The 27,336-nt window shown below is 39.0% G+C and overlaps 1 protein-coding gene across 1 annotated transcript in view; it reads right to left on the reverse strand.

Annotated features, from left to right (window-relative positions):
• Positions 1-1,590: 1,590 nt before the first annotated feature.
• rab11fip3 (RAB11 family interacting protein 3 (class II)) overlaps positions 1,591-27,336 on the reverse strand; it is a 33,191-nt gene continuing 7,445 nt past the window's right edge. The window contains 13 exon segments of the mRNA XM_057322359.1: positions 1,591-3,297; positions 3,388-3,528; positions 3,608-3,763; positions 3,884-4,021; positions 4,525-4,606; positions 4,976-5,220; positions 9,034-9,121; positions 9,206-9,241; positions 9,780-9,914; positions 10,431-10,649; positions 13,781-13,947; positions 18,901-18,974; positions 19,576-19,669. Of these exon segments, the coding sequence (XP_057178342.1) occupies positions 3,184-3,297; positions 3,388-3,528; positions 3,608-3,763; positions 3,884-4,021; positions 4,525-4,606; positions 4,976-5,220; positions 9,034-9,121; positions 9,206-9,241; positions 9,780-9,914; positions 10,431-10,649; positions 13,781-13,947; positions 18,901-18,974; positions 19,576-19,669 (1,689 nt within the window). The 3' untranslated portion in view covers positions 1,591-3,183.

The following is a 27,336-nucleotide window of genomic DNA, read 5'->3' on the forward strand; positions in this document are numbered from 1 at the left end:
GGTGGTTATTACTGCAAAACCATGTCAAGTCAGTCAAGTCAACTTTATTTATATGGCGCTTTTTACAATTTTCATTGTTACAAAGCAGCTGTACATGAAACATATTGACTATGAGCAAAACATTAAAGTTACAGAAGTTTAAACAAGAAAAAGTGAACACACACAGAAAATAGACACGGCTCATACTCTACCACATGCATAAAACACATCTTCACATGCACAATATACACACGCAAGCACGCACACACATGCACATGCATAAAACACAACTCCACACGCACGGAGCACAAATACACACTGTTACTGTTTTGGGATTGCTTTCAATGGTTACATGATTTTGCTATAATAGCAAGTTTAATAGTTTGTAATTGTTTTTATATGGTTTTGCATTTTATTGTTAAATTTAAAACTAACTTAATGCTGCAATGTTTTATGAAGCGTTTATAAATACTTTTTGATACAGTTGAGTCCAATTATTGTTTTTGTTATCCGCAAAAATGGTAGTATATTTATATGATTTTAATTTAATGTAATAAAATGAGGAAATTGTTTTACTTTAATATAAATACAATCAGAGGCGGATTAACCATATGGGCAATTGGGCAAGTGCCCAGGGGCACCATGAGGTCTTAATACGCCTCTGAATACAATACATGTGAGCAAAAATTGCACTTTTACTAAAAAAGTTGAGTTAGATTTACTAAAAAAATTATAATCAGACCTACACAAAAATAACAGATTCTATTTACTTATTATTCTTAAATATTTTTTATGTAGAATAATCTAATTAGATTTACATAACTTTCTTATTACATACAGGTAAAAAATTAAGCAAGATTTATTCATGATTTCAAATTAAATTTACTAAAAAACTGAGTCGATTTTACTTAGTTTCAGGAGTAAAATTTACTTTACAAACGTGAATGCAAAAAACTTGCGATAAAAAAATTAAGTACAAGTTGTTTTTTTCGGTGTATTTTCTTGGTGGTTTTGTGTTCATACAATGGAAGTCAATGGGGGTCAGTGTTGTTTGGTTATCTACGTTCTTCCAAATAGCTTCCTTTCTGTTGTGCAAAAGAAACTCATACAGGTTTGGAATGACATGAAGATGAATAGATGATGAAAGAATTGTCATTTTGGGTGAATTATCTTGTATAAATTCGTATGCATCCTCTTATGTGTTCGTTAAGTGCAATTTGTTCAAACAAATGCATTTTGTAAAAAACAAATATCCACAAAGCAGGTGTTTTCACTTAATTTATTGGTGACCAATTTATTTTCATTGAACCTTCATACAATTATTTGAAAATCTATAAGACCCCATACAGTAAAAGATACATCTTAGGGGGCATCTTCAAAAGAAAGCAAAACATTCAACAGAAGACAATACTGATAGATTTATCATTTATACAGTAACCTTAACAATTAAGAGTAAACATCTGTACACTTTTGTCCTTGATTATAAGGAGTGCCTCTTCACTTTTACTCTGTATTAACATTTATGTAGAACTATTATTAGTCTTTAAAGTCTAAGTGGCAAGCAGAACTCCTAAGCTGGGAAATGTTTTCTTTGGACACTGGAAACATGTATTGAATGTAAAATAATGTGCACATTTTTATTTGTTTAACATCATATTGATAGCAGTAAATTCAGTTCTTCCTTCAAGGAAATTAAGGAATCTGACAGTCCAAGACGCAAGTTCACAGAGGCATAACTGTTCCTGTACTTTAAAGTGTCCATCATAGTAAATACAGTAAATCGGCCGTACAGACGAGAACAGCAGTCGACCGTTTGGATGAGAAAGTCCGATCCTTTGGTCAAAGACTGAAGATAGCAGAACTCTTCTCAACTCTATTCCCCATCATCCTTTACAAAACATCAGACAACAAATCTGAAATACTTTTGTGTAAGTATTGTATAAGCAGAAAGAAAAAAACCAGCAGCGTGATTGTACAAATAAAAATGCTGCAGCGCTTTCACAATCCAAAATAAGATAAATATCTCATGAGGACAGCATTCTGTCGCTCATTATTTAAAACTGGAAGTATGACGAGCCGTGAGTATCAAAATCCCAAAGTAAAAGTGAAGCATGCTTGTGCCAGATGAGAGAGAGATGTCCATCCATAACATCACTCAAGTGGAAGACAAAATCAAACAGAATCTCCCTTTCCTTTTGTCCATAAAAATATGTGAAGCAATCCAAAAATAAAGAAAATGTTTGAGATTAATATTTACATCCAAATTTCACAGAGAGCGAAACGAAATGACTGTAGAGTGCTGACAGCCAGAAATAAACAAACTGGCTTATGAAAAGTCTAATTTGTGTCTTCAGGTGTCTTCTTTTGCATCTTCCGTTAAAACACGTTTTTTCACTTTTTGAGTAACCTTTTTACATTTTAAACCATTTAAATAGTAAAGAAATCTCTTTGAATAAAACATTGGAGTGCAGTGAATGGTTTTCTCCAGTGAATGTTTTTAAGGTAATCTCATTTCCAAGAGATTTTAAGAGTCTTTTTGTACAGGAAATCAAAGTCTTTCTGAATGACTCCAGGACAGAGTAGACGGATATCCAGCAACAACTCAGCAAGAAAGTGATCTTTCTTGATCCTTTGCATTCTGCATCATCGTAATAAATAAGAGTTTAAAGACAACGTGTACATGAGAATATACAACTTACATTATATAACTAATATATAAGCTGCTAAAGTTAAAACAAATCTGGATCAAACTCAGTTAAGAGTCACAAGTCAAACAGACACACGATAAACCCTCAGGTCAGCAAATGTCCCTCACGTGGGCTGATGGTGTGACTGTTTATCTTCAATTACACTGCTATTTAACTCAAAACATTTACACTGCACATCTATATATGAACATGTGCGTATGAGCATGTGTGTAGATGTCTCGCACACAAATAATGTGAAATTCAATCTATGAATATCTTTCATGTTCACACATCATAAATGCAGAAAGAGAAATGGTGCCTCGAACCCAACACAGGGACGTCACAGGAACCAACAGTCAATCTGTCTCTCACACACACGCACACACACATCGACAGTGATCAGAATCAAATCATTTTTCTGTGAAAGCGGTGTTGATCAACACAGTATTCTTCACATTCTATCCGGGTCTGTTCAATGTTACAGTTTATGAATCACTCTTGACTGCTCGTGTCGTGATTATTTGACCTCCAGGATGGAGGGGTTAGACTCCATGATGGCGACGATGATGCGGTCGATATAATCCTGCAGACGAAAGTTGATTTCCTCTTGTTTGTGTATCGCCTCCATCAGCTGCACACAAACAAGTCAACAAAATTATAATGGTGATATCAAACGCCAAGCAGAACAGCATCATTGTACTGGTGTGTGTGTAATACAGACCTCAGTGCGGGAGACGTTGTTGATCTCAGCGGCGAGAGACTCGGAGAGAGACTCTGTAAACAGACTCTTTGCTCCCTGGATACTCAAATTTATAATCTGGCCATTCAATTCATCATTCTGTTCTTTCAGACTGCGATTGTCCTGCACACAGAAAGAGAGAGAGTGTCGCTTTACCTGTTTGAGTCTGCACCTGTGTTTACCTGTCAGAGTCTGTGTTTACCTGTTTGAGTCTGCGTATCTCCTGCTCCAGTTCGTTCTCTCTCATGTGCGTGTTGTACTCCTGCAGTCCAGAGCTCGCCGATCGACCTCTTTTAGCTTCCATCTCCAATTTAAACAGCTGCAGATGTTCCAGCTGCTTTCTCAAGTCCTCTATCAACTACACACACACACACACACACACACACACACACACACACACACACACACACACACAAGCTATTAACAGAGAGGAACACACACACAATAACATTTGTGAGGTCAACACAAGATCTCTTACCCCCTGCGTGCACTCCTTCTCTTTATGATTGGTGTGATGTTCATGGCTCAGTTTGTCTGACATCTTCCGGCGAGATTCCATTTCTTCGTTCAATCGGTCTGTGACATCGTCTATCTCATCCTGCAGCTTCCTTTTCTCCTACAAAAAAACAAAACAAAACAAAACAAATGAAAGACTGGTAACCACAGAGACCGTACGTGCATTTGTGTGTAGGATTCAAAATGATCACAAAAGCAAGTGAGGTTTTCTTTAACTAGTTAAAAAAATGGTTATTGTTTTATTAGAAACTGTATTTGGGTAGTTAACAAAAAAACTTGTCATGTGGTGGGACAGCAAAAAACTAACAATGAAGATAAATCTCTTCTATGCTATTTTAGATTATAAATTTAAAAAGTAATTATATAAAATAAAATGTTATAATGTTGTTGTTTTTTGCTGTCACACCATGGTGCTTTTTATTTGTCAACCACCCATTTACATCTTTTAAAAACAGACCAAGCATGTTTTTATTATGAAAATAATATTTAGAAAATATAATGCAAAATACAAGTTCATAGTCAATGTGAAATATTCATAGGAAGAGATTTTTTCAATTCACCCAAGAGTGGCAAAAGTGAATTTTGGACTGTGTTTTTCTATACCTCCTCTAGTCTCTCTATGTTGGCTCTCAGACAGGGAACACACGACCTTAACTCGCTGTTCTCCTCGTCCAACTGATGAAGCCTAAACACACAGGAACACGAGACAAAATCACAGAATGATATTTTCTTTTAGGGCAGAGCACACAGTGAAAACATTTAAACACAATACTGGGTGAGAGAAAACGGAGGATTCTGTTAACACAGCCGGACTTCATTAAACATTGAGCCAAACCGAGATGTGCTCCTCTCCACTAGATGGCAGGAGAGCAAACCAACCCAGACCCAAAGATTACAAAACAAAAGACATCAAACTATTGCCGTGGGTTGTTTTTTATTCTCTTGGGTCGGCTAGGTGAACAGATTTTGCTCAAATTATGTTCATTCCTTAAGTTTCATTATTTTTTTTTATAAAGAATATAAAATGCAGTGATTTGTCCACCTTCACACTGACCTGGCCTGAAGGTTCTCGATCTCGAGTTCTCTCTCTCGCTGGAGTTTGGCAAGAGCGTCTCTGTGTTTGCGAGTGTGCAGGTGTAAGGTATCCTCCGTGTGGAGTTCCTGTTCCTTCAGCTGCTCCTCCAGAGCGTTCGCACGGTGAACCAGAGTGAGATTCTCCTGCCGCAGACGAGCGATCTGCTCCTCGCTCTCTGACGAATCCGTCTCCAGCTCACACACGCGCTTCTCAAGCAATAACACCTGTCATATACACAAACGAAATAAAACAGAGACACATTAGATGTACACACACACACAGAAACCCACATTCACGAACACACAGACATACTCACTAAAATAGACACACATTACATGTGCACACACAAACACACACATGAACTAACACATTCATAAACACACACATGCACACAAACATACACAAAACCCACGCACACAAACTAACACAATTACAAATAATGTTTAATTTAACAAAGTTCGGGAGGAGCCGGAGCAGATAATCAGCCCGGCTGATCCGTAATCAGCAGTCACTGCATCCAACCTACCAGCTCAGAGCAGCGTTCTTACAAATAGACAAGCCGTCTTACCTGCACCATCTCTACAAGCTCTAAGAATCCCTCCACCACCCCGGCTCCTCTCCTCGAGCCAGCTTGCTCCCACAATAACCCGGGGGGTGCGCTCTGAGTTCGGGCCGGTTCAGAGCTCGGTGCACTCTCCCTGATCAGGGGGGAGAGTACTCCAGGGAACTGGCGAGCTCGGGGCCCGCTCCCTGGACAGCACGCCAAATACGCATACCTTTCTACCAGCACTACTATGTTATTATCTGCATAGTCGAACTCGTGAAACACGCACAGCACACGCACACACACACACACACACACACACACACACACACACGCACACGCACACGCACACACACACAAAAGCACATACTGTACATGTACACATCCACACAAACGTCCACACATTAAAACACAGGCCCATTCCATGTGAACACACATACACATAACCCTCCACACACACACACACACACGCAGACATATAAGCACAAACAGACAAGCATAAACAAATACCTTAATGCGCACACACACATGCAAAAACACAGAAACATTACATGTGCACACAAACACACACACAACGTATACGCACTCACACACAAAAAACACACACATAACATATACGCACACACAAAAACATTACAGGTGCACACACTAGGGCTGGGCGATGTGTTAAATTTTTTTTATCAATAATCGACTTAAAAATCATCGCGATATCCAATAATATCGGGTGTGTTTGACTTCATGCAACGTTGCGCAGATGATCAATCTGCGGATACGGACTGGGAGGGAATTCATTCCGGACCCGCCAAGTGCCATCCAAACACGCAAGCGTGCACACACGTATACGTTTTTTTTTTGTGAAAAAGTAGAAAAGAGATCTAGAACTGATCAGTCAGGTGCTGACGGAAGAGATGTGTTTCAGACGGTTCTTAAAGATGCTGATCTTGTAGCAGCGGGCAGATCATTCCATAAATGTGGAACCGATCCCGAGAAGGTATGTGAGAGAGATCTTTTACCTTTTTGGGATGGCACCACAAGACGTCGTTCGTTTGCAGAGCGTAGGGATCTGGCGGGTATACAGGTGCTGGTCATATAATTAGAATATCATCAAAAAGTTGATTTATTTCACTAATTCCATTCAAAAAGTGAAACTTGTATATTATATTCATTCATTACACACAGACTGATATATTTCAAATGTTTATTTCTTTTAATTTGATGATTATAACTGACAACTAATGAAAATCCCAAATTCAGTATCTCAGAAAATTAGAATATTACTTAAGACCAATACAAAGAAAGGATTTTTAGACGTCTTGGCCAACTGAAAAGTATGAACATGAAAAGTATGAGCATGTACAGCACTCAATACTTAGTTGGGGCTCCTTTTGCCTGAATTACTGCAGCAATGTGGCGTGGCATGGAATGGATCAGTCTGTGGCACTGCTCAGGTGTTATGAGAGCCCAGGTTGCACTGATAGTGGCCTTCAGCTCTTCTGCATTGTTGGGTCTGGCATATCGCATCTTCCTCTTCACAATACCCCATAGATTTTCTATGGGGTTAAGGTCAGGCGAGTTTGCTGGCCAATTAAGAACAGGGATACCATGGTCCTTAAACCAGGTACTGGTAGCTTTGGCACTGTGTGCAGGTGCCAAGTCCTGTTGGAAAATGAAATCTGCATCTCCATAAAGTTGGTCAGCAGCAGCATTCATTCATAATGAATGAATATAATATACAAGTTTCACTTTTTGAATGGAATTAGTGAAATAAATCAACTTTTTGATGATATTCTAATTATATGACCAGCACCTGTATAAGTCTGCATTAGCGAGTGAAGGTAAGAGGGTGCCAAATCAGTGGTGGTCTTGTAGGCCTCAAGGCCTTGTAGGCCACCACACTTTCACCTTTGTAGGTGAGTGAAAGTGACCTATTAGTCAGATATGGTGACCCATACCCGAAATGTGACCTCTGCATTTAACCCATCCAGAGAGTAGTGAACACATGCACAGCAAGTCGTGAACACACGTACACCCGGAGCAGTGGGCAGCTATCACTGCAGCGCCCGGGGAGCAGGGATAGGGATAGGGTGCCTTGCTCAAAGGCACCTCAGTCGTTACCCTGGGAATCAAACCGGCAACCTTCTGGTCACGAGTCCAACTCTCTAACCATTAGGCCACGACTGCCCCAAAACTTAATGTAACTTAATGAAGAGAGGAGTGACGTGCGCTCTCTTCGGTTCATTGAAGACCACTCTTGCCGCTGCATTCTGGATCATCTGTAGAGGTTTGGTTGTGCAAGCTGGAAGTCCAGCCAGTAGCGCATTGCAGTAGTCCAGTCTGGACAGAACAAGAGCCTGTAGAACCGTAGCATGCTCGGATAGGAAAGGTCTAATTTTCCTAATATTGTACAGGATGAATCTACAGGACCGGGTGGTGCTGGCAACCTGATCAGTGAAGTTAAGCTGATCGTCGATCACCACTCCCAGGTTTCTGGCCGTTCTGAAAGTTGTGATGGTTGATGAGCCCAGTTGAATGGAGAAATTGTGATGAATTTTTGTGTTGGCCGGGATTACAAGCAGTTCTGTTTTAGCGAGGTTCAGCTGCAAGACATGGTCGTTCATCCAGAGCGAGATGTCGGCTAGGCATGATGAAATGCGTGCAGAAACAGTCGGATCGTCAGGCTGAAATGACAGTTGGAGTTCTGTATCATCCGCATAGCAGTGATAGGAAAAGCCATGTTTCCGAATGACAGAGCCTAGGGATGACATGTAAATAGAAAATAGCAACGGACCACGCACTGAGCCCTGAGGCACCCCTGTGCCGAGATGCTGGGACTCAGAGACCTCTCCTCTCCAGGATACTCTAAATGACCTACCTGTGAGGTAAGACCTGAACCATTGTAGCACCACTCCAGAGACACCCATAGCCTTGAGGGTCGACAGGAGTATGTGGTGGTTAACAGTGTCAAAGGCAGCAGACAGATCCAGTAGGATAAGTACAGATGAGTTAGAGGCGGCTCTTGCCAGTCTCAGGGCTTCAATGACAGAGAGCAGCGCAGTCTCAGTAGAATGACCGCTCTTGAAACCAGACTGGTTGCTGTCCAGGAGGTTGTTCTGGGTGAGAAAGGATGAGAGCTGGTTACATACCACACGTTCAAGAGTTTTTGCAATGAAGGGGAGGAGTGATACCGGTCTGTAGTTCAGTGCAGGATTAAGAGTGGGTTTCTTAATATGGGCCTCTTTGAAGACTGTTTGAAATGTACCAGTGGTGAGAGACGAGTTGATAATGTGGGTCAGAGCAGGAACAACCGAAGGAGAGATGGCCTGGAGGAGATGAGTGGGGATGGGATCTAGCGGGCAGGTACTTGGGTGGTTAGAAGACATGAAATACACAGTCAGTGGCTTAAAAACAATGTGTACAGCAAAACACTACACAAAAGGACTGATCTGAAAACTCAGTACAGTTCATCATTTGGACACAACGTGAGATTCAGAACCTTGTCAGTGATGTCCAGATCCGCAAGGTCCAAAATATCTCGAGTCAGATCGCCCATACCATCCAGAGCACTGCACTGCTGCAAATGCCTGAAAAAAAAACACAAACACACAATGGTCACATGATGCGTCTATAAAACTAGAGTTTGATGAATAAAGAGAGTAGATTCTCACCTCGCTGCTTTCTTACTGGACAGCCTCTTACTGGAACTAAAAAAATTTGAAAACAAACAGGAAAGAGTCAGGAAGAGAGAAGAGTGAGAGGAAAATAAACTCTCTCCAGGTCAAAAAAACATCCAGAGGTGCTCGACTCTTTCTCAATGCTCTTCTTTCAATGCTAATGACCTCACAGCCGACGCATATTAACAATTCTATGGAAGGTGTAACAAGAGAGTTTGAAAGGAGATTTTGTCCCTGTTACGTAGGTCTGATCTCGTAGAAACTCCTTTACCAAAGTCCCCATGATGTTTATGTTCCACTGTACATTGTTCATATTAAACTCACAAACACGCGATTGTGCATGCATCAAACACACAACAAAACACACACATTCAAAATCAGATAAAGCAGAAGGTCACAGCACAAACATTCCATTTACAAACATTATGACCTTTTAAAAAGGAAAAACCAACACACCGTAGATTTCTTTGCATGTAAATGAAACACACACTGCAGGCAGTGACACGTGTGTGTGTGTGTGTGTGTGTAGAACACGCAGGCGAACGAGCACACGGCTGGAGCGTGTTACCTATTCATCTCTAATAGCTGCAGTCGCGTGGACAGATCCTCCAGACGACTGATCTGCTTATGACAGTGAGTGCAGAAAAACTCCAGCGCCTCCGACTGAAGGAAGCTCTGAAAGCTAGCGGGAAAAGAGCTGGGGCTGATGTGGAGGAGACCAGTGGAGAAATGAGGAGGTTAAAGGAGAGGAGAGGGTGGCGTGGAGTGCGTGAGTGACATTATGAGAAACATTGAGAGACGGTGAAGGTCAGAGGGACACAGAGGTGAGGCATACAGTGCACGAGTGCGTGTTGCGTTTATACTGTGTTTCCATGCCGTCTTGAAGTGTGTGTTTGCTAAATCTCAAACACCTGACAACCAGTAAAACAATAACTACATGACCTAACCTTTACTCGCTGTTAATAGTTAACTTAGATTAAAATTTTCATAATACACAAGGAGAGAGAGGTACTGGTCAACATTATTCACCTCCTGCCAGCTGTACCTATATCAACTTTAAACACATATATCACAAAAATATAGTTCATAAAAAAATTTTAAACAACCACAACTTTAATCTGAAAGATTATTTTAGCAATCTACATACACTTTTTATAAGTGATAGTTTATATGATTTTAAGAAATCCCACATCTATAGGTTTTGTTTACTGTGTGTTACCTTGGTGACAGCAACATCAGTGGGCGTGGCAGTGGACTGTCAGGGTGTGGGAGTGCCTCCGCATCTCCCTCCCCCTCCGGAGCCACTCTCCCCTCCTCCTGATTGGCAAAAAGCAGGTCTGAAGCGTTGTTGCTCTCGCCAAAATCCTCAAAGTGCTCCTCCTCTCCACCAATCACAGCCACTGTGGTGTGGCCATTCAGATCAGAGCCCAGCGTGAACCTACCATCATATCAAATATAGATGTGATTAATCCATGTATATTTTAAAAGTACAAGATTGAAGAAATAAATTAAGATGTGCTACTATTGACACTGAAACTTTAACAGGTGGAGAAGAATTAAGAAATAATTTTTTGTTGTTGTACATTAATGTGGCCGAATTTACTAGACTGTTTTGAATGTAAGAACCGGAACCTTGATAGAAATTATTTTTTGTTTACAAAATATTCTGTAAGATTAAACATGAGCCTGTAGTAATTCCACATTATCTTTATATATTATTTAATTTCCTCTAGCATGCTCTTACAAATACTTTAGGTAATACTTACAAAACACAATACAATACAAAATTAAAACAGTTTTTCATCAAAACTCAAAATCATCCTAAAATCTATTTTCTTTTGGCCCTTTTCCACCAACCTGTGACTGACCCATTTAAACAAACACAGTTAACACACAATACAGAACATCACCTGTAAACTTTACAACACCAAATAATCCATTTCAATCCTCCTGTAAAACACAGACAAAACCTAAATATATGTTTGTGTTTACTGTATATCAGTCAAGGCAGAAGTTAATCAATTCGTCTTTAGGACGATAATCTGATCATTCACTTTAATCTCATGGCAGCCACAAATGTCTGAAGAATTCAATTTGAACAGTGATTATGCCAGCTGTGTTAAAACTTCACTTTGACATAACTTTGTGTGTTTTCGTGAAATCTTTACCATAACAAATACTGACAGTTTACTGCCAGCTGATTGGATGAGCCAGACTCTGATGTCCTGAGTCCTGACAGTTAACCCTGTATATGCATTTGATTGGTGAACTCAGTGACCCAATACTGTAATACAACATTAAAAACAACTACAAAAAACGAACAAACATAAATATCTTTATGCACAATAAAAATGACAAAAAATAAAATTATCGTGTATTTCCACTGTTACATTACATTAAGTCCTACATAAACACAAATCCTTCACAAATTTACCCCCTTCTCATAGTGACACTGCGGTTGGCCACGCAAAGCACCCGTGAAGACAGCGATCGCATCCTCAGGCGATTCGTTCGGTCTTTAGATACTCTTAGCAACTGGGCAGACAGCGCGACACAAACCAAACCACAACGCTCGGCAACGAAATGCTGATAACTCTAAATAAACTAGGCTTTAACTGTTGTTTAAGTTAAAAGAGGCTTACATATGGAAATACGTTTATAGTTCGATCTGTGAACATTCCAGGCGTTTGTGACCCAGTAAACCTGAATCAAGACCAAATTTCTGTTTTAGCAGCTATAAATGCTCACAAAGCACAGCCGTACTGACATGTGTGTGTATGTGTGTGTGTCCATAACAGAGAGCCAGAGAACCTTAATCTGATTAACTATGTGTGTTTGTGTGTGTGTGTGTCAACATCTGTTGAATCGGATTAATCACCATATGCATGAATTTATGTTGTCTAAGAGAGTCAAGATCTGCTAAGGGTTAATGATGGAGCAAGCGTTTTAAAAATAAATTTTACACCATTATTTACGACAGGATCTGCATTTCCATTAGTTTAAAAAAAAAAATTTTGTTAAGAGACAATAAAATTAACTTTGTGCATCAAAACCACTTCTATTCTGGTAATAAAGAACATTTAAAAGTCAGCAAATGTGACAGCTAAATGTAACTTTTCAGTCTCTTTTAAAGCCACCAAATAAACTTCATTCCGGAATATACATACAATGAACTACGCAAAAAAAGCAAAACTGGGACCGGCTGTCAGTTGGAATATAACAACCAAAACACTGACATAACAGACTCATGGACATCAATCACTTCACTGAATACTCAGCAATAAAATACTTCCTACTTCACCAGTCCATCTGTTTTCAAATCCACCTCGTTTAAATGTCATTTTTTGACACACATCAATTTCATGACATTCACAATACATGGAAGTATTTACAAGAAGCAGAAGGCAAGGGTTGATCGCTATCTTCTCAGTTGTTTTCAATATTAAGGGAACAGTGAAAGTTTGATAAAATGTTTACTTTTCCAAACAAAACATGATGCAATAAACACCAATTTGCCGTCAGACCACCTCAGCAGACTTCATATCTCTTGATATCGCACAGCTCTAGGAAAAAATCCACAAGTTATCGTAATACTCAATGTATTTCCCAAAACTCTAAATGTGCATTTCAGGAAGGATAGCGTTGGCGAGACACGGTGACCCTGACATGGCAGGAATGCAAAATCAGGAGAAACACACAAGGACACATAGAATATTGTGCAGTGATAAAAAGTAACAGGGAGAAAGAGCATTAAAAATAAGTGATGAATAAACTAAGCCGCAGGAAGACAGAAAGAGCAAACTCCACACTTCCTCCAACCAGGAGACAGGAAAATAAAGACTGACACTGATAACACACACACACACGGACGGACACACACAGGAAACAGGAACACCTCTGTCAGCTGAGCTCCATTCCATCAGCTCTTGGAAAATAAGAGTCTCTAGTCAGCAGATACTAACATAAACACAAATACACACACAGCACAAAAACGTGTTTTTCTTCAAACAAAACAACCGGTAAAAGTCTGTATTGTCCCCTTCCTTCAAAACTGCATTTATTAGATATTATTTACTAGAATAATCTTGATTGTTCTATAAACACCATGCACTGTGCTGTATTTTTACCTTTTTTGTGTTTTTCAGTTTTTCTTATTTTCTCCTGTAAAGCTGCTTTGGAACAATGCACATTGTGAAAAGCGCTATATAAATAAAATTTAACTGAAATTGAAAACTCCTGAAGTGTTTGTGGCGTTTGCTTCACAACACAACAAGAAGCTAAATGCCAAAGAAATGGATTCATGGAGAACACATTGTGTTGTTATTGTACCATAGTTTACATTCTTTGTGAGATTACTGATATAAGACAAAAACACTTTTTGCTGATACCTTCAAGGTCACTGAAACGTTGTGCTTTACAGGTCAGAGATCACAATTGAACAGGAAGACATGCAGCTGAATCACTGAATCATCTCTCATACTCCATCATTGTAATAAGAGCATAAATATTGAACGTATTATGCCTATAAAAAGGGTTCAATGTAATATTTGTGTATGATGAGTATGTTACCTGTTGCGATCATCTCCGTCCGTCAGTGTATTTTCAATGCCACTGTCTGTCTCCACATCCTCGTGAAGTTCTGGATGGACCAGAGCTGTCGTGTCTTCATCTGTGAAGGTTTCACACTCGCTGTAGGCACTTTCTGAGCCGAGATAGGCACTGTCAGAGATCTCCGCCTGCTGGGAACACACACACAGATTACAAATACATCAAATGTGGACAGCGAATCAAACATCTGTTGAACAGAAAGCATGCGTTTAATTCTCACACTGATATTTTAACATTTTTGCAATTCTACAAAACCTCTTTCGTAATGAAAGTCAAACAGGTTTGAAAGAACATGCGGGTGAGTAAATGACAACAGCGTTTAAGTTTTTGGGTGAATGTTTACTTGAGCAGGTTTAGGTAATGAAGTGATCCAGTGCCTAATGACAAATAAAGCTATCAAGTAATACAAGTTCAAAGATTACTTCTACAAAATTATAAATATGTACCAAGAAAACATCATTAGCTGTGCCTTACAACAAACAAACCTGTAGTTTTATTTACAAGCAGAGATTCTATGACTACACCTAACCCGACACAAACTGCTGTGCACAGATCTAACAAGCCGTTTTATCATATTTCTAAGTAGCTGCACATGACCTTGTACTTGACAAAACGTTTTCGCAAACTTAAGACACACTAAGAGCCAAAACTTTTTCTTACACTGATTCTTTATTACTACCGGTATTAGTAAACGGTTAATGAATGGAATAATAATATGTATATTTTAACAAGTTAATACATAGGCAAGATTTTACTTTTTGCCTATATAATTACTTTTAAGCATCACACTTTGTTTAAAAGAAAATACAGTCATTCATTTTGACAGGTGCATATAATCCGTTATAAAACTGTCTATGATCCCACATGACAATAAACAGACTACAATGTACAATAATCCTTGTACATAATATAAAACATCCGTCATCAGTCGACAGTGATCTTGAAAAATGATCTTTGATCTACTAGACTATGAATGCTCACGTAATACAACAGATGTTCCCCATATATTGCTGGCTATTATAAATTAGCAATAAAAGCTCAAAAAACTCAAAGCTATGAATCTCAAACCTTCCATCCTGTCACTCAGTTCTAAGCAAAACTCAATTTAAACCTGTAACTCAAAACCTGACGTACCTGTGTGAGTCCAAGAGTGGCTCGTACAGCAGGAGAGGCCATAACCAAAACCATTCTCACTATCACAATACTGCCCTAACAAACCTTAACAGCAACTGCTTCCTCTGACGCTCACAGTCATGATGACAGAGTCAACAGTGAGAGAGAGAGAGAGAGAGAGAGAGAGAGAGAGAAAGAGAGAGTGTGAGAGAGAGAGAGAGAGAGAGAGAGAGAGAGAGAGAGAGAGAGTGTGAGAGAGAGAGTGTGAGAGTGAGAGAGAGAGAGAGAGAGAGAGAGAGAGAGAGAGAGAGAGAGAGAGAGATAGAGTGAGAGTGAGAGTGAGAGAGAGAGAGAGGGGAAAATAAAAACTAAAGTCCAAAGGGCACCGGGTCCCACAGAGGGGTGGGGTGTGTGGCCAATTCAACATTAATGTGCCAATAGAAACTCACAACACAAAAAAGACTGTGTCATTACATTTTGAAGGTGTGTCTTAAAACCCAATGAGCAGTCGAACTAGACAGCATTTTAGACATCAGACACATCCGTGATACCCAAACATGGTTGGCAGCCTACTAGGTTTTGAAACACAGCCACAACTGTTCTTCAGGACGGGCTGGTCTCACGTGAACTAACAGCTAAAGATATCAAAACATGATCAACCCACACACAACACACTTATTTGTGACAACATGTTTCGCCAAAGTCATATGTTATGTGAATAATAGGTGTGTGTGTGTTTTAGTAAAATCTGTCATCAGCATGTCCTGTATATTGTCAACTGTTTGTGTGTGTGCGTGTGTGTGTGCATGCGTGCGTGTGCGAGTGTGTCTGGACGAGGTGTTACGCTACACCACCTCAACCTGTGTGTTTTGAAAGCAAACATGGAAACAGAACACTCATTCACCACTAACAGGAAAACACACAGGTGTGTTTGCATGCGTGTTTTTCTTCGGAGCTGACGTTAAGACAGAAATAAGGAATGGGAAAAATAAGATTCCAGAAACAGCATTTGGAAAAGCAGTTTGCAGTTTACATTTCTAAACATTCAGACTGAATGTGTAATTATCATTTATATTTACTTCCTCATTATGAGATATTTCATATCACACAAGCTTTAACTCTATAGTTATATAACACAGATCTCAGGAATGTTTTATTCTGATTGGTGAATCACATTCTGCATTCGAAATGTGTTTATATGACTGCGGAATTGTATAATTGAACTCATATCAATATTTTATCAATTATTTATTTCATGTGTAGTACTGAAATAAAGACCCCCACCTTCACAACAAGGCCCTGGCCACTGTATCCGAAAGTTTTGGTCATATTATTATAAAAATGAACAATTTTACAACTGTGCTTTTAGAAACCTAAAACTCATTTGATCTGTATTTGATTTTGTTTGACTGGACTTAATATTACTAAGCAAAAAATAGAATTATATTACAATTTCTATTTGATAAGTACCAGCATATCCTCACTTTGGAGAATCATTTAAATACTTTGGTATATACACTTTTTAAAACGCTGGGCTTGTTTAACCTATGGTTATGTCAAATAAATTATACATCAGTTCTCTCTGGTTCTCAAATCTGATTGGCTGATCATCACGGGAACTGACCGTTGAACCGCTTCACTGACTGTTTGTATCACTCCGCTATGCTGTCCTCGCAACTGCGAAGAAGTTCGATTGCTAGCAAACAAACATATGAAGCAGTTTATCCTTTTTTCAGAATGTTTACTTATGTGATGCTTTCTCTTTTTTTTGTAAAACTGGCATACAATAAACAAGATATTAAATTACTAACTGCACATTAATTCGTTTGGCATAGCCGACATATAAACGCGTGCACTGCGATCTGCACATACAGATACATATGATGTATACATGTGATGCGATGGGACTTTCTTTCATTATCATTATATCGATCACAGTTTAACTTCCAAGAATCAATATTATTTTAACACATAATATGAACGCTTACGGATAGTAAATAAACTTACAGGCATATCTTTCTCCGAGGCAAAGATTGTTCGCGTTGTGAACCTAAACTAGGCTACTGCTGTACGATGAATGAGATCTAAATCTCAACACTGCGCAAACTTCAATACTGGAAAATGGCCACTAGGTGGCGACCATACACCATGATAATTTGAACACACTTAAAGGAACAATACGGCATTTTTAGGAGGATCTATTGACAGAAATGCAATATAATATACAAAACTATTTCTTCAGAGGTGTATAAAGACTTTACATAATGAACCATTAAGTTTGTAATACCTTAGAATAAGCCGTTTATATCTACATACAGAGCAGCCCTTCATACATTGAATTCGCCGCCATGTTTTGTACAGCAGCCCTAAACGGACAAACAACTCTACAATGCGCATTTTCTCTTCCTCTCCGCTGCGGTATCGTGGTGAAACGGATCGTGGATGATCCGTACGGATCGTGCTCTCCGGTGCGGAACGCATGTGACCCGCGGATTAACTGAAAGTTTATTCATCATTGAGTAAAAGAATAAAACGTGCTCTCGCTCGCTCTCCAGTTTCAGCTCCAACGCGCTCTCACTCTCTCTCTCTCTCTCTCTCTCTCTCCAGTATCTGGACGAGTACAATATTAAAGCGGTTCCAGATAAACAATGACGCTCAAAACTGCTCCGTCACACAGCTAATATTACAACAACAACATATCTTGGTATGTTAGTATGTTACTCACATACTGATCCGAATCAAGACGATCTTTCTCACCAACGTCTCTCTGCTGGAAAGTATCTCCATAGATATCTGTGAGTACATATCTGCTAACGTGTCTCTGCTGTAAAGTCTTTATAATATTAACGCAGGTAGCTCCTGTCTGACTTTTATCCTTCTTTTTAAACTTAAAATCCACAAACCTTTTATTTTATGTAATACATAAGTCATAGCTCTTTCTACAGTCTTTCTAATGCCCGCAAAATCTCTTCCCTGCGTCAACATGAGAACGACATCTTTTTGTACTGTGGTGGCCACCGTCGTGTTTAGACTGAGCGATTCGTGGCAAATCTATAATACAACGCTAGTGGCCACTGTTAATTAAGAACTGCGCCTTTAAGTGAAGCTAAACGTTGTCAGTGTTGGCAGTGTCTCTAGAAATTTATTCACAGCGCTGTGCACTCATTGTTTAAAAAAATTACAGCGAGGGTCTCGATCAAGATAATAGAAATGGGATTAACACATTCTCGGTGAGTTGCCATTTAAAAGTCTCTCTCAGCACAGCGCAAATTTAAAAGAAGTGATTGTTTGGATTTAGTAGCGGAGGTTTAACTGTTATGCTGGGCTTGGATTCGTGGCGGAAGAAAGTAGTTCCCCATTTCCTTTAAAACCGGAGGGGTTTAAAGACACTCCGACGTTGTTTCTGGTTTATCTACACTCTTGTGCCGTCGAACTGATGTATAAATGCAATATCGCTCTCGTAGTCGTGTACTGTATGTAGTGTTCTTATATCTGCATGGCTGTGATTGCCTGCGGCCTTGTGCCTCTGGCCTAATCACAGCCATGAAAGAACACTACATACACGACTACTCGAGCGATATTGCATTACCAACAGTTGGGTCTGTTCAAATGGGTTAAAACAACCCAACATTTTTTGTAGCATTTAAAATATACTTCATTTAGAACCAAATCCAAATATCTCAAATTACTATGATGTTAATCCGTGACACACATTACGTTTCTTTTTTGTAAGAAAAACTTTTCAGCAGAAACCAGAGAGAGGCGCTCCTGAAGAACAATACACACACTCCAGGTTTTCCATTTAGGAAAGTTCTCCTGCGGTTTTTTAATCTTTAAGGGAATTTGTGGAATGTGCTGGTCTGGATTCCATGATTCTACAACAATGGTCTACAAAAATTCAGATTCCTACAAGACAAGCATGGAGCGAGACATGAACACGATAACTCCAGCATTGATGTGTGTGATACCTCATCGTATTCCTCTGGAGGTCCACCGGCTTCCACTGAACTGAGCCGAGTCTTGTAGAGATCTGGATCAGAACCTGTTAGAGAGGAAATATAAACTATAGTCATATAATAATCTGTTTAACGTATCAGGAAATTGCTTATGAATGTGAGGCATAGATTCTAATATATTCATGAAATGTGACTCGTGAAACACAAGACGTCCGGCAGACCATTAGTAACATGAAACTACACCTGCTCTGACTCTGACATCATTATCTACAGAAAACGCTTTCACATTGATGTCATTATAAAACCACAAGAAGATGAACGTATCTGCTCGCGTGTTTATTTTAAACATTCAAGCTTCAGCAATGACATCATTCGACTTCATTTCAATCTCAAATTTTTGCTACACCTGTTACAGTTATTTGGTTTGTTTTGACAAATTCCTCTACCCGACCTGGCAGGTAAAAGCACTTTTAACAGAAGTGTCTTTAAAGTAAACACAACACTCAGCTGTCGTTATTTATCTGTGTGCTTGCTTACAGATGTGATTAATGCGAGTAAATTACAGATGCTGTGACTCATTATTGCCCACTGTGGGTTTTTCTAAACAGTATTTCATGAGAAAATGCCAGACTTTCTTCATCCGATAAAATCATCACATATCTTCAGATTAACAGTGAATGTCTGTACCTTCGCCGCTGATAGTGCTGATGCCTCTGTGGAAATCCTCGAAACTGATCACGCCCAGACCTCCGGGATCCAAGAACCTTGTAAGATCCTTCACCTGAAACAAACCACACTGCATCCTCAACTGAATGACCATACATCTGCTTCAAACAACAGACAAAGGCAAAAACTGACCCTCCCAAAAACACAGACAGAAAAAAAGGAAGAGGAAGTAGTTAAAGATGAGAAATAATGATTTGATAAGTTGGTGCATTCATCTAAAACAGACTCTTCTAGAAAGTAATTAAACATTACCGCAAACTATACCCGATAAAAAAAAAAAGATTTTGGGGGAAAATATATTACCCACAAACACAAAATATGCTACACACGCATACAGTAACTAAGCAACAGGAGATCTGATATCCAGGAAGACACTCATACGTTCTTGATTTAAAGTTCCCCAAAAACACAAGAGAGGATAAAACAAAACACACACAAAAATACTTTTAATGCAGTATTAAGTGTGGTCTAAATATGTTACTGTCCGCATGTGTTGCAACAAACCACAGAAACCATGTGAAATTATGACCCATGATCAGGAAGTGCGTCACTGATATGCAATCTATGAGTAATTTCTAATACTTCGATAGAGATATAGATATATATATATATATACACATACAGGGGCGCAACTGCACATTTTCTGAGGGGTATGCGAGATCAGTATTGGCGCCCCCCATCGGCCACCCCAATATAGAAAACACACAACAAATAAAAAATCTGCAGACAAGTTGTATATTACCTTTAGAGTCATTCTATTTTACATCATGTGAAGGTGACAATCAGATTTGCATCTATAACAGAAGCATAAAGGTTTCCTTTTACAGAAACACTTTTCCAACTGCTTCACAATGTAACAGATACACAATTCTGAAAAGATAAATAACAATCTGAAAAATAATGAAACAAAGGAGCAAAAAGTATAAAAGTACATAAAGCTTGACATACACAATAAATTAGGGCAGAAACTAACGATTATTTTAATAACCGTATAATTGGACGATTGTTTTTTTGATTAATCGGGCTAAACAGTTTTTAAATTGATCTTTTGCTTATAATAACCAAATAAGGGGCTGTGTCCACCGAGCATTTACGCGGCTGAAAACGGCAGGAGCTCGGCTGAAAACGCCCGCTGCAGGCGCAGCGTTCTGCCCAAAGTTGAGCATTTTTCAACTCAGGGCGATCGGTCGAACGCCGGCGCTGAGCGTGAAAAAAACGCATCGCACCAGCGCAGAGCGCGGAAAAAAACCGTCAGCTGATGGCTTTTTTTTTTAAAGCGCGGCGTTTCCATAGGAAACAATTGAAAAAACGCCGGCCGCAGGCGTAAACGCCTCGGTGGACACAGCCTCTAAGACTTCAAATAAGGCTATTTATTGTATTCTTTGAAAAGTGAGTTTCACTTATGTAGTCTAGAATTTTGACATTTAAAACCTTTAACAAAAAAACTTGTCAAGTTTTAAATAATAAAACTTCTTTAAATATCCCAAATATAAGTAACAATCGAGTTGTAGCCCAGAGATGTGCTGATGAGGAAATAAACTTATTTTGATCTTTAAAGTTATATATAGATTATTCCCTTTCCTTCAACAAAAAGTATTATTAACATTATTTATTATTATCAGAATAAGACGAATAAGACGTATCACATGATATACTCGCGTTGTATTTTTTTGTTCTTTTCCCACTTAGGCCTACTTTAAAACGAATGCTTAGTTTGTGGTTCATTAATATTTAATAAAAACACAACAATAAAATTTGCCTATGTTAAACATACCTTTACTGTGCATTTATAATTCAAATATTATTGAAAAAACAAAATAAGATGGATAACAGATATTATAAGGCAAATAAATAAAAAATCTTTGGATTTTCCCCTTGCTTTAAGCATTTTTAGTTAGTGGTTCACATTTTATGAAAACATCATTAAAGTAAAACAAAGACAAACTCACTTACATTGAAAGCTCAAATTATTTTTTATTAACTAACGTTCTTTTGCGCTCTTGTCTCTGTCATCCTGTCAATCATTGCGCTGTTTCAGTGTCCACACGCAATATCTCCGGCGCTCTGTGCTGCGCGCTGTTTGCAGAAGACAATGACTTTTTCGTTATATTTTTATAACGTTTTATTTAAAAAAATGTTAAATAATATTTTGGCACAATGGCGCCCCCACTTGTGCGGCGCCCATATGCACCGCATATACTGCATACCCCATTTTTGCGCCCCTGTACACATATACACACACATATACAGGGCTCTTGACCAACATTTGAGAGAGGTGGCACTGGTGCTACCAAATCATACAGTTGGTGGCACCAGCCCTTAATTTGGTAGCACCAGACTCGGGGGTGAGGCAAGAAAAAAAGAAACACTAAAACTACATCCAAACGTGTTTAATGCATTAATAAATATATTTAAAAACGAAATTATTGCATGCTACTTTTTTCCTTTATTGCGAACAACTCATATAAGGGGAACACTATTCCTTTAATATCAGTGAGTGTTTTTGGGCCCGTTGTGTGAACATTACAGACTGAGATCTTTATTATGCTGCAGCCCCTTTAAGAGCGACTATACGGATATAATATACTGTGACGCATGCGTTTCCCAACTGTTCATGTTCATGAAACAGACTACTTTTACAAGGATACCTGCTAATATGGGAATTTTTATGTTTATATGTTCGTGTCAGAGTAAGAAGACGTGAAAGACAACTCTACTGTCATGCGCCCTGACTCTCTGGGCACGTGCATCATACCTGTCAACACTCCCAATTTGGCCGGGAGTCTCCCGTATTTCACAACCATCCCCCACCACCCTACTGTTTTGTTATTTCTCCCGTGAAACTCCCGTATTTCAGTTATTTCTCCTTTGAAACTCCCGGACCGATGGGAACCGGAACGCGTTCAGCTGAACAGGGGGGTGGCTCCGTGGTTTGAGCCACTGATCATTTGTGACCCTGGATCACAAAACCAGTCTTAAGTAGCACGGGAACATTTTTAGTAAAAGACAAAAATACATTGTGTTGGTCAAAATTATAGATTTTTCTTTTATGCCAAAAATCATTAGGATATTAAGTAAAGATCATGTTCCATGAAGATATTTCGTAAATTTCCTACCTTAAATATATAAAAACTTTATTTTTGTGAGTGGATGGTCTGCCACAGTGCCCCTGATTAACAACTTCAAAGGCGATTTTCTCAATATTTTGATTTTTTTGCACCCTCAGATTCCAGAGTTTTAAACGGTTGTATCTCGGCCAGATATTGTCCTATTCTAACAACTCGTATATCTATAGAAAGTTTATTTATTCAGCTTTCAGATTATGTAAAAATCTCAATTTCGAAAAATTGACCCATAAGACTGGTTTTGTTGTCCAGGGTCACATTTGCCCTCACAGGCTGAGGCGCCCTTTGGTAGGCGAAATTGAACAGTAGCCAAAGTGGACTAGAGAGGATTCACCTCTAAAAACGTATTACACCACTAAAAGTCCACTATTCCACTCCGCGTTTTCCATTTAACGCTCGCTCCTCACAGCCTGTGTCCGCTCACTGGAGAGGACAGATTGTTCCATCGACAGGTAGATGCAGTATGCTAGAGTCTAATAGCTGTTGTTGCTACACTTCCTTTGCTTTTACACAAAATGTGTTATGAAAAGAGTGTTCTAAAGTCAATTCTGAATAAAACAGGTAATATAGATCTCCCGTACTGTGACCATAAGCAGTTATAGTAAATAATAACTGCAATACGCAAACACTGTTAAATCCATCCATCCATGTAAATAAAAACATTCTGCTAACTATTAAACAAAGTTAAAACAACCGAACTACGGGATGCGTGAAGGGACAAACCACTTGTGCTTTTTTAAACCACATTTAGATGCAAGTTATTTCATGCCTGATGTTGAGATCTCAAATTTAAATGCAAAATTAAAATGATAACTTGCAGATATACCAAGGAATCATGGCCCTGTGAGCTGCATTAAAGAGTCTTTAGTATTATTCTGAATAAATCTAATGATTTACATTTTAAGAATTTGACATGAAAATTATGTTATGTTGGATATAAAGTAATTAAAAGATTTAAAATGACTATAACAGAGGGGTGCCCTATTTGCCCTGCACAACCCCCCCGCAACCCCCCAACAAACACCCCCCACGGGTCTCCCGGATTTTGGTACACAAATGTTGACAGGTATGGCACGCATTTCTCAAACAACGAGCGAGAACTGAAGGCTTTTAGTGATTTTTCTTCATGAAAGTTGCCTGCATTGATACATATGTTTGGCTTTTATCAATAGCGACTCACAAAAAAAACGTAATGTCTAACATTTTGTGCGCTTTGCAGTATAGTTGGAGAGCTTTATACAATAATACAGTGCTTAAAGTTTAAACACCATGTTGCAAATGTTGTTTTCTGCATTAGCTTTACACTGCATACAATACAGGCAACATATTTCGTCAATGTTACAGTTTTGTACCTTAGCCATGGAAATTCTTGCATCTGCAGGCAAAACATATTTGTTTTAGTTTCAAGAGTGAGCCGCACATTACGTCTTTGTGGGGCGGGGGCATTGATAGATAAGCGAATTGCTGAATGAGGGGAGCAAAATAAGAGTGACTGGATGCGTTGCACCATATAAAACACCACTGATTATTTCAGATATCTGACTGACGCATTTTCACATAAACCAAATATACATTCATTCAAAAACGCATATTCAAGTATTAACATTCTGAGTCAATCGAGGAGCTGTCTCAACCTTTGTGTAAAAGCATCTACACAGAGGCGTGAAAACCAGCGAGTCACAAGTCAGCTTTGATTTCACACTTTAAAAACACTATATGACTGACTGAATCTAATGAAATCTGACTAGAAAGAAGTCCTTAACAACATCGGGGTTGAATATTTTGAGTGAGATCCCATTCTGAACACTTTCAAAAAAGATAATTTCAATAGAGATGAATTATTCTATTTTATTTATTTACATTCCATCACACTCTTTCCAAGATGGCGTAACTCCAAAAAGTGTAGCACCTTTAGCTAACAGGTACATATAAGATGTTTTCCCTCTGTTACCTGATGTACCCCTACACTTCCTGGAAAACCAGACTTCCGGGTGAGAATTTGCATCTTACGTCAAGCATTTCCATAGACACCGTATCATATGGATAAACAGGTATCAGGGCTCTAGACTAACTTTTTGCACTGGCTGCACTGGTGCGCCTAACTTTTTTTCTTAGGTGCACCTAACTTTTTGTGCCAAATTTTCGACCGCATCGCATTTAACACCGCAGTATTACCAGTTCAATTTTTCTTAAATCGCTGTCCATATAGGCAAATTGACTTTTAAATGATTAACTAACAATCTGGTCAACATAAATTTCTTTATTTGAAGCACAATTCTACAAGAAAGGTAACTTACTGAAAAAGTGCTTCACTGAACTGAAATTTAAACTTAAAACATCTCAAGATAAATGGACCAGGGCTTGACATAACCTGGGAGGTTGATGGCTCCGTGTCAGAGCATTGCTTATGATTTTCGGACGGATCAGGCCTTAACTTAACAATATTCACGAAAAAGTTGTCAATCGTTCTTTTCATCTTCTCTCATCATCCGCGGCTATATCCACTCTGTTTAACTGACGGGCCTATAGGCTCCTCACCTCTCTGTCTGACTGCAGCACACACATTTTCACACGTACACACCAGAGGTTGCACTAGACTTTTTTATTGTCCGTCATTTTGACTGACAGTCTCGTAAAAAAATCCGTCATAATCTATTATTACCCGTCACCAGGGCTGCATTAACGCAAGGGTTTACCAGGGCTTAAGCCCAGGGCCCGTCACTGCAAGGGGGCCCGGCCTTTACACAAATATATATTTTTAAATTACATATATAAAATAATTATCTACGTCTCTGAGTTGTGATGTGCGGAGCACCCAGCAGTGCAGTAAATCGTGTGAAAAAAAAGTGCTGGCTCCAGGAGCAACCCAAACTGCGAAAAGAGTGGAGGTGATTGGTGGATGCGGACATCCTTAGCGCGCCAATCATCCCATAGGTTTATGTGCAGGTCATTCAAAAATTAAAGCCATTTGATTGGTAAGATCAGATTGATCAGATTTCCAATGATTGTGTCAAATTTACATTTCATGATCTTAACCATGAGAATGATTATGCTGGGAAGTTGAAGAGCTGCTAAAATGTCGGGTTTTGCCAAAAAATGTTAGAGAGGGGCTCAAAAAAGGAAAAACTTGAGAGACAAGCAGCAGCGAAGACAGGAGTTACTTAATAAGATTCCAAAGGTTTCAGGATATTTCACAAAAGCTGTCGAAGACGGAGTTGACCGGGCCCATGAAAGGTCATCCTGCCCGCCAATTTTAGGTTAGTTTGGCTTAATGCATACTAATTTTGTATTTAAACGAACTCTATTTTATATATATTCGCTATAAACAAGCCAAATTGTCTTAATGAAATGGCTAATGCGTCGATTTTTTTCGAAATCGCCCATTTCAGAGAATTTACAAAAAATGAGACAAACAAAAGTGTTGTAGCATTGCTTCAGCTACTACGGAGAAAACAATTGAAGTCGGTGTTTCCTGTAGCTCAGTAAGAGCACGGCGTTAACAACACCAAGGTCGTGGGTTGGATCCCAGGGGATTGCTAATTAGAAACAAATGTATAGGGTAATGTAAGTCACTTTGGATAAAAGCGTCTGCCAAATGCATAAATGTTTCCTAATGTGGACATAGCTTTCCCTATTTTCCTTACATTGCCTGTTACTACTCCAGCAGGGAACGTTCCTTTTCCAAAATGTCTTTAGTCAAAAAACAGTCTTCGTTCAACAATGTTGCAAGAACGACTGAACAATCTAGCGTTAATGTCCCTGGAATGTGACATCCTCCGATCCCTGGATTTCAATGACATTATCAAGGACTTTTCCTACATCAAAAGCAGGAAAAAAAGTTTTTAAGGTAAACTGATTTTTTATTGGAATATTATAGAATTGACAGCCGTTATTTTGAACGCTTGAAGTAAGGTTTTTGTCATGACTCATGTTGATCTCTTTGTGTAAGTCGTTAATTATTATTTCTTGCCATGTAGTTTGTACAGCAACTGTTTTGTTATAAATAGTGCGTCTCGAGACCCTCGAGTTCTGCTTTGTGCCTTTAAAAGACATTCCTGAGCGCTGAAATCGCATTTTTAAGCACAGAGATGCGTTCACGTTCTATGGGGGACCTGTGGTAATTCATAGCCCCGGAGCCCATGGAGGTCTTAATACGGCCCTGCCCGTCACTATGGTGCAAGGTGGCTTTACGTGGTAATTAGAATGTTCGTGACGTCATCACGCTGTACTTGCGTCTCGGAACTTGTTGTATTTTAATACAACTGAATGCCCAATAAAGCCGTTCTTGTTTATATTCATCTATATATTTAATGTTTTAATGTTTATGTTCATATGTGATTCGATCTGAGAAAACCCAACACATGGTGCAAATTTATATATTACAGTTTTTGATACCATATTCAAGCCCTTTCCAAATCAGTTTTTATTTTGCTCATACCTTGTGTATGTAACAAAAGTTATGGCTGAGGTCGGCTGAAGCGCTATGATTTTCAGGAATGGAATTTGGAGGAAAACGGGTTTAAAGATAAGTGATGAAAATAAAAGCACAACAGTCCAGTACCACAAGTAAAAATCACTTTACAGTGGTAAAAGACTT

Source organism: Triplophysa rosa, linkage group LG23 (assembly GCF_024868665.1).
Source record: "Triplophysa rosa linkage group LG23, Trosa_1v2, whole genome shotgun sequence".
NCBI classification, from domain to species: domain Eukaryota; kingdom Metazoa; phylum Chordata; class Actinopteri; order Cypriniformes; family Nemacheilidae; genus Triplophysa; species Triplophysa rosa.